Source organism: Hyaena hyaena, unplaced genomic scaffold, assembly GCF_003009895.1.
Source record: "Hyaena hyaena isolate Hyena2069 unplaced genomic scaffold, ASM300989v1 scaffold_401, whole genome shotgun sequence".
Lineage (NCBI taxonomy): Eukaryota > Metazoa > Chordata > Mammalia > Carnivora > Hyaenidae > Hyaena > Hyaena hyaena.
This window is the reverse complement of record NW_024081030.1, coordinates 491419-500342: the sequence shown is the minus strand read 5'-3', so window position 1 is coordinate 500342 and position 8924 is coordinate 491419. Positions and strand designations below refer to the sequence as shown.

The 8924-nt window shown below is 49.4% G+C and overlaps 1 protein-coding gene across 1 annotated transcript; it reads left to right on the top strand.

Moving 5' to 3' along the window:
* The first annotated feature begins 3042 nt into the window (after positions 1-3042).
* On the top strand, positions 3043-7991 carry LOC120244996 (calcitonin receptor-stimulating peptide 1-like). The gene is made up of 6 exons (XM_039251834.1): positions 3043-3094; positions 5062-5134; positions 6136-6230; positions 6542-6679; positions 7325-7507; positions 7959-7991. The coding sequence occupies exons 3-5, from the start codon at positions 6145-6147 to the stop codon at positions 7488-7490; spliced, it is 390 nt and encodes a 129-aa protein (XP_039107765.1). The 5' UTR covers positions 3043-3094; positions 5062-5134; positions 6136-6144; the 3' UTR covers positions 7491-7507; positions 7959-7991.
* The last annotated feature ends 933 nt before the right edge of the window (positions 7992-8924 follow it).

The window sequence follows — 8924 nt, the reverse complement described above, 5'->3', positions numbered from 1 at the left end:
AGAGGGAATGTTGTGAACCTGCCAACTGAGGTGGCCAAAAAATTGGCCACTACAGTAGTCATTTCTTATCCATTCATCACCACTGCACTGAACGAAGGTATGGTTGCTTCTTGCATCAGCAGAATCCAGTCCAGGGACATACATATTTAAAAATTATTTCAAAGGGTTCTTACATTAGAAACCTCGAGACTTGGAGTGGAAATCATATCTCCCAAAGTATGTGGCACCTGAGAGGTCATCTATGACAGCCTCAAGGCACAGTGCCCAACCCTCATGTCACACATTTTCTGCTATGCCACCTTCACCGGTTTGGTTCTGCACCTCCAGGTAGAAAGCCTAAGGCCAAAGCTTAGATCCTCAACTGCTGAGCCAAGGTCCTAGACGGGGTCAGCAGGGGTGGTCTGTGTGTACCCTCTGGCAGGCACTCACGGAGCCTGAGATCCACCATCCTGAGCCCTGTCCCTTGCTCTGCTCACCATTCTTTACTGTGTGCCATAGCACATTTGCATCCTATTAACCATTCCCGGGTTCTCCCGCAGCCTTACCAGTATTCCCTGCACAGAGTTCTCCAGCCCCAAGCTTCTATTCCCTCAAGGCAGAGCAAACTAAGAGTTAAAAAGGAGGAACTCCATATAAAGACATCTTAGAAGCAAGGTGTCCCTGAGCACAGAGGCCACCAACCTGGAAGAGGATGATATGTGGCTCAAGGTAGATGTGTCCTAATACATTGAGGCTTTTGGGGATTGAGGAGAGCGGTACACTGTGGCTCGGGTCACTCACGGCATACTCTCGGCATACTCGGGTTGGTTTCTGCCTGGCTGGGGTCTCTGCCTGCTAGCACAGCCCCGTGATTCAAGCCCACCAATCACGTTCACAGCCCGCTCTGTGGGCGGGGTATCTGCAGCCCCTGGCTTCTGAGGCACCTGCAGTGGTGCTTGGAGAGAGTGTAGAGCCTGAGGATCATGCACTGTGCTCTCAGAGGGGAGATTCTGGCAACAGGGAGCAGCCTCTTTCTTGGCACTCTACCAGCTGAGGGCAGCAAGTCAGAACCTCCCACCTTCTCGGCAAGCTTGGAGTAGAAAGATCAGGTGGAGGGGTCCTAAAGCCCTCCAGGTGGGTTGGGTCCTGGAGAGGGTCGAGGTGCTGCATAATTGTGTTCTGGGAGTGCGCTTAAAATTGAGAGTTAGTGCCGGTATGGTGAGAGCTGATCGTTGTCATGCTGTGTGTGCATGTGATCCCAAGAGAAGCCCAGAGAAGTTTCAAGGATTGCCTGTCTCCGTTTAAGCGATCCGTGCAGAGAGAGGTTTGAACTTGTTACTTGGTTTTGCTTGATAATCAGGCATGAGCTCAGCAGAAAATGGTTTAGGATTTATTTTTTCTCTCTAAATTATTTTGTTCAAGGAGAATGAGAGGATATTCAGCGGGACTGAGTTATCCCTGACTCGCTGAGATTCCCAGCGCAGCTAACACAGCAGGACAGGACAAAAGTTAGTGGGGACTCCAGCCCCACCTAGACAAAGTTGGTCACACACAGGACCCAGGAATACCAACGGACTGTCCTTCATTCGGTCCTCCGCGAGGGCATCCGTCCGATCGCTAGGGGCACAGCCTGCAGACTACTAGACTGGTGAGTACTAGGGGTGCCACGGTCCTTCTTGAGCGGGGTGAGGGGGTCTTACTCTGCTAGAGGTGCCCCTATGCTGAGGCATCACTACGCTCACAGACACGGTCTTGTCAGGGATCTGAGTGACGCCTCTGTGAGGCACCTGTAGTCCTAGCTGTACCGGTAGAGACCTTCCACCATGGCGGTGATGGCGGTAGGGGTCCCCTGACCGCCGCGTGTAGCGGACTGGAACTGCCTCAGAAGATGATCAGGAAGTTGTTGGCTGTTGATCTTCTGAACTGCCTTGAGAGTGCACTTCTGTGGTTTGTTCACTTTGCCTGCCAGGCAGCAATGTTCAGGGCTTTGTTGCGAGATGATCTTGTGGGACCTGGTGCTGGGCTCTGTGTCCAGCCATGAACCAGGGGACTTAGACACTGACAGCCGGGAGGAGACATTGCTACCATCACCCCAGTTGAGGTTGTGGCTATGAGGCAAAACCCTGGGGGACACGAGTTCCGATGCGGATGGTGCCCAACACATGGGATTCTATTGCCAAGTTAAGACATAAGATTACAAAATCAAGAGCAAAATAGTCACATTGCTAGTTTAAAATCAGTATTTTCCTTGGTGATTTATTTTTAAGTTTATTTTTTTATTGAGAGAGAGAGAGAGAGAGAGAGAGAATGTGCAGGGGAGGGGCAGAGAGAGATGGAATGTAAGAGACTCCCTAGCAATCTTGGCACTGTCAGCCCAGAGTCCAATGGGGGGCTCCAACCCAGGAACCGTGAGATCGTGACCTGAGCCGAAACCAGGAGTCAAGAGTCTGCACGAAACCAACTAAGCCACCCAGGTGCCCCTTCCTTGGCGATTTACATGTTAGCCTTAAGTTGGGTGATAGCTGGACATAATCTAAACAATCTGCACACACAAACGTCTAAATTTTCTTGAATATTTGGTAAATCAGGGATAGACTCAGAGGAGAATAGTTTTCTAGTTTACACGAGAAGAAAGAACTCACCGCCATGCCAGTCTGCCATGAGGAGAGCGACTTTATTTATTTATTTTCGGAAAGAGAGAGATGAACGGGGTAGCGGCAGAAAGTGAGAGAGACACACACACATACAGTACCACAAACCACAGGCAGGCACCAGGATCCAAGCTGTCAGGACAGAGCCCCACCCCAGCTCCAACTCACCAACCTGGAGAACATGACCTGAGCTGAAATGGGACGCTTAACTGACTGAGCCACCCAGGTGCCCCAGAGAACGAATGTTAAGACCCCAATTCCTGAGTCCCGAACTTACTCCCTCAAGGTGAAGGCAGCACCAGGAGTTAAGCGAGAGGAAACTTGATTAGAGGCATCTTGGAAGCTAGGAGTCCCCAACACAGAGGCACAAAAGTGGATGCGAAAGAGACGTGGAAGAAGGCAGGTGTGTTCTCTGAAACGCAAAGGCTTCTGGGGACTGAGGAGAGGGATGCACCGTTGCCCGGGTACGTTGCTCGGATTATATACAACGTACCCGGGCAGGATTTCTGCTCTGCCTGGGAGAACCACCTAACTGGGGTCTCTGCCCACCAGCCACAGCCCGTGATGGGGTCCCCACCCACTGTGGCTGGAATACCAGACTTGCCGCCACGGGCACGCTTGCCGCGCTGGGACGCGCTGGGAAAGTGTGTAGAGGCTGAGGCTCAGATGCTGCTCGCTCAGACCCGGAGATCCTGGGAACTGTGAGAAGCTTTGCACTCTCCGTGCTGAGGGCAGCAATCAGGACCTTGGACCTCGGGGCAGGAGAGGAGCGGAAAGATCCGTGGAGAGGTCCTAAAACCCTCCAGTTGCGATGGGTCTTGTAGAGGGTCGAGGTGCTGCATAATTGCATGTTAGGGAGCACGCTTAAAATTGAGAGTGAGCGCTGTGGCACTGATTTGGTTGAGCATCCGACTATGGCTCAGATCACGATCTCCCGATTTGTGAGTTCGAGCCACGTATCGGACTCAATGCTGTCACCTGTTAGCACATAGTCTGCCTCAGATCCTCTGTCCCCATCTCTCTGTCCCTTCCCTGCTTGCGCTCTTCCAAAAATATAATTTTTGAAAGATGAGAGTGAGTGCGGCTATGATAAGAGCAGACCAGTATCATGTGTACACTCAATCCTAGATAGAGACTCGGAGGCAGGCTTGTGCTGAGATTCAGTGTGAACCACATGAATGGTTCATGTACCAGACTCTCTGTGCCTGTCTGTACTCTGGGGACTGGGTACGGGGCACATGATATGGAGACAGAAATGAGTTTGTGTGTGTGAAAGCTTTGAATGTGAGCATTAGTGTTTGCAGGGACTCTTCAGTACCTTTAAGCATGTTCTGCTCTCTAGAGGAGGGCTGAAGTGCGGGGATGAGAGTGCACGGCTGGGACTGCAGTCATTGGACAACTTGGCAAACAGTAGCTGGAAGCAAGGGGCAGCTGGGCAAATGGCTCCAGCAGGCTGATGACCCAGAGGTGATGGATGGCACCATAGGAAGAGGGAAGGGCTAGAGGTTTGTTTGGAGACTTGGGAAGCATTGACGCCCTGCACCCTCAGGCAGAGGTGGGCGCGGCTCTCTGCTCCTCCTCACCCAGGTAACGGACCACTCAGCCCGAGTCTAGGAAGCCACACACGGTGGAAATTAGAAAAACAGATCGCGATTTCACAGAATCCTCCGTTTTGGCCTGAGCATTCTTCTAAATCTCTACCTTGTTAGGGGACAGGTACATGGTTACTAAGGACACCACATTGTCAAAATGGGAATAAGGTCCCCATTTTAAAGATGAGTACATTGAGGTGTTGCGAAGTTATTTTCCCTGATTCTCCTGCCTGGAATTGGCAGAGCTGGAACTGAGTTCTGACAAAGTTCTTGCTGTCATTTCTATCTCTTACTTCCCGGGAGCTCTGGGTTACAGCCCAGAATCCATACTGTTGCATGCTAACCCTCCAAGCCTCACTTGGACGGGGCGGTGGCGGGAGTGTGGGGGTAGGTGGTTAGGGTCAGACTTGAGAAGCCAGGATTCCCTGCATCCCGGATCTTGCCCATAGACTGCCCATAGACCACGTAGTTAAAGATAGAGTGGGCACACGTTCAAAGCCTAGCGGAACTGCACAGGTAAAATTTACCATGACATCAAACTGCCCTCAACTTCCTGCTCACTTTATAAGGATCTTCCTTCTTGGTCCCATCCCTCTCCCTCCCTCCACTTGCATCAATGACCTCAATGCAAATACAAATGGGATGGTCCCGCCGAATGTTCTAGGTTCTAGACGCAAATGGGTGACACAATCCATCTGGGGTACGTGATCTTTTCCCTCATTGGTTGCTCAGAGCTCCTGGACCACCCCAGACCCAGAGCAGCGGGAATAAGAGCAGCTGCTGGTGCTGGGAGGCATCAGAGCCACTGCTCTGCTCAAGTGTCCCCGACACTTCCACAGTGCCATCGCCTGACGCCAGCGCTGCCGCAGCTGCCACCACCGGTCCTCCGATCTACCTGCTTCCTGCTGCCAGGTGAGCCCCGATATTCCTGCCTTAGCTGTATGATTCTCTCTCTTTCTTTTCTTCTCTCCCTCTTCTGCATCGGTTGTTCTTGTATCTGCTCTTCCTCCCCATCTCAGACTCACTGGGCACTCTGTCTGGGTCTCTTCATCACAAAATCTCTTACTCGCTATTCATGCCACAGGTAACGCTGAACTGTCTCAGTTCAGAAACTTCCTACTTTATTCTTTCCACCAGTTTCGCTGTCTCTTGCTGCAGTTGCACTCAAGACGCTGGGACTCTGCAGGCACCGCATACACAGTAGGATGCAAGGGTGCTCACGGGTCATGTTTTGTGCCTCATGGTCCCTGGGAAATTGGTTCGGAACCTGGACCAGTGCCAGTGGGTGGCAAGTAGGTGCAATGACTAGGGGCTGGTAGTCTGGAAAGGCAAGCTCCAGTAATGAGTCCTGGGAGCTTTTTTCCTGGTTTAAGTCCTGGCTCCAGTTGAAGACTCTGCTAAACTTGGTTCTTGCAGGGCATTCTCAGCTGGAGTGTGGAGCAGGTGGGCAATAGAAGCTGTTTCTTCAGTTTCTCTAAGATTCCAAAGGCAGAGATCTCCCTTTTTAGCCATACCTCCCGACCCTCCAGATAGCCAGGTATGATCAAAAGCCCTAACACGGAGTGCCATCCTGGGTAGGATAGAGGAGCAGCCTTAGTGACAGGGCGTTCCGAGATTGTCTTCAATGCAGACGTGGCCGGCAGGTAATGTAGAGTGTGTAAGGTGGTGGGGACGGGGCTATGCACTGAGTCCTCTTCCCTCAGTGTCCTGCTAGGATAGCCTGCTACAGTCTCACTGGATCTTTCCACAGTCCACTTCCCCAGTGAGGAAACAATGGGGAAAGGAATGGCACTGCCAGCCTGAAACCACCATGCCTGGGAGTTATAGGTAGAAAGAAACAGGCTAGAGCCCAGGTTCTTGGGCTCATGGAACATCAAACTGGTGCAGAAAATGACATTATTTTTCCCTTGCAGAGAAGCGCCATGGGCTTCTGGAAGTTCTCTCCTTTCCTGCTTCTTAGCATCTTGGCCCTGTACCAGGTGGGCATGCTCCAGGCAGCACCATTCAGGTAAGCCAGCCCTGCCCGGAGGTCTCTCCTCTCCCACTGCTCCTGGGATCAGACAATTCCATTCTCAGAATTGTGGTGTGCTGAAAGGTCACTAACTGGTGAGGGGGCTGAGGCGGGTATATGTTTTCTGATAGAAGATGTGTAGCACATAATTAAAAAATAGCACTGATACACAATATTCTTTGTTTTTCAGATAACTCATTGAGTCTCACAGAATGCTTTTGTTGTTTTTACTAGGAAGCCCGGCTGCTTATCTTGGAGAGAAGCAGGCAGGGACTCAGAGCTCTTATTGGTTTTCTTTGCCTCCTCAGGTCTGCTTTGGAGAGTCCTCAGGACGCCCCTACATTCAATGAGGAGCAATTGCGCCTCCTGCTGGCTGCACTGGTGAAGGACTATGTGCTGATGAAGGCCAGTGAGATGCAGGAGGAGCAGGAGACTGAGGGCTCCAGGTGAGGATCCCCACTCCACTCAGCTCAGGGAATCCCCTCTCTCCTGTCATGCCCAGGAAGGTATATTCTAAGACCTAAGAGAGAACACAGCTGTACAGGAGGCCAGCACACTGCCATGGCTCACTTCAGCATGGGGCCCAGCTATTCTCAGACTCCATTGAAAATAGATGTCACAAAGAGAGACTATGGTTACACCACATGGAGAAAGGTCCATTTCTGAAGGCCACTGGAGATGGTATGAAATCCCCCATCTGGAAACTGGTCTGGCAGTACTGAGGAGACTTCCCAGCATTGGAGGAGTTAGGTTGGGGTCAGTGTGGGGCCATAATTCTCTGTTTCATAAACCTTTTTTTGATTTTTAGTTTATTTATACAGGAAAGAGAGGCTGTTACAGCTCTGTATTCCATGGCCACTCACGCAGAGCCACCCCGGGTTTTCTAACACCCCTGGGAATGTCTGTGGGAGTGATCATGGCATTTCCCCCAAGAGTCTATTTCTGCAGTGATAATTGTTATTAGGGGAAAGATGTAAGGTTAACTGGTGCTTCTCAGAGCAGTAATTTTACGATGATGGTTCTATGTGGCAGGTATTTTTTCCAGCCTCTTACTAACAGGTCTTCTCTTCTTTCTCCATCTTGCTAATCAGGGTCACTGTCCAGAAGAGAACCTGCAACTCTGCCACCTGTGTGGCCCACTGGCTGGGAGGCCTGCTGAGCAAAGCTGGAAGCGTGGCAAACACCAACTTGCTGCCCACCTCTATGGGCTTCAAGGTCTATAACAGGCGCCGCAGGGACCTTGGACGTAAGCAGTAAACAACTCCAGGAAGAAGGTGACTACCCTTGTAGTGTCAGATGGGAGGTGGAAAACTGGGTATTGCAGGGATGCAGTCCACACTTTAACCCTCCCTGAGCCCACATAGAAAAAAACCCAACAACAACACAAGGCAACGTGCCCACTCTGGTATCTGGAAAAATAAAATGGAGTCCCAGTAGCTGAAACTCCTAAAATTTAGGTTCATTTTCTCCATTTTCCCAATATCACCCTGTGACACTGAGATTATCTGCTAAAAAATATAGATCTGTTTATTTAAATGCTGTCCCATGACGTTATAATTATGATTATTCTCTCTTTTGAGTTTTAAAGCTAAGGACATCCTTTTGGTATCAACACTATAATGTCACGTACATCTGAATTCAGAACATGTAAATGAGATAAGAGATTTCAATATTTTCACAATTAATAAAGTTACTGAATTCTGACTGTTATTTTTTTTTCCCCAGGTCACCATGAAGCGAACTCTACTTTTAATTTGTAATGAATGCAACTCATAGAATACGGAGCATGGAAGACACTAATAAATGCATGCTTAATATTAAAAACATTCCCTTTAGTTTGAAATAAACTAAAGCTAAATATGAAATAAAATCACTGCAATTACCTACTGTGTATCTCTTTGTATTGATTGTTCAATAAACATAGTAGCACGTTTCACTGGCTTATCAGGTAGCAAAAGTGGGCCCTGTCAGCCAACCTATTGGTGTTGGCAATCCTCATAAACCTCAGGGGGACGCAGCATCGCTGCCGGGTGGGTGTCTGGGGACACATAATAATGCTGTGCCCACACAGAACCCTTTGTTTGAAAAAATACAGTTACTGGTGAACTTCATTAAGATTAAAAAAAAAAAAAAAGGTTTTAGAGACACTTAACAGGAGTCCCTCCTGCTGTTTATGGTGTTTTCCCCAGTAAAGCCTAAAGACCTATGAACACTTTGTTGACCAGGCTGAACACGAAGCAAAGGCAACATGCTTGGGATGGGATAGGTCTTCAGTATCCTGTACCTTTAGATTTTAAGGAAACACCTATAATGGAAGAAGAACTCTAGACATCTCAAAAACACTTCACCTTTATTTTCAGAGTTCCCTGGTCCCCAGCACCAGAGTTTATCTGTGCACTTCCCCTTGACTCAGGTTTGCTGTTGCCCATCCCTGCCTTCCCTCCCCATAAGCACCCTTCATACACCCCACAGTCTGCAAAGCCCTTTAAAAACAATGGCTCAGAGTCTGAAATGCAATCACACAGACTGGCAGGCCTGGAAAAACCATCAGGTGCCATCCAACTTTTCTTATTCTCTGGGGTGTCAAGAAGAAAAGTACGATGCTCAAAAACCTGCAATATGTTTTTTTTAAGTTTATTTATTTATTTTGAGAGAAAGGAAGCATGAGTGGGGGAGGGCAGAGAAAGAAGG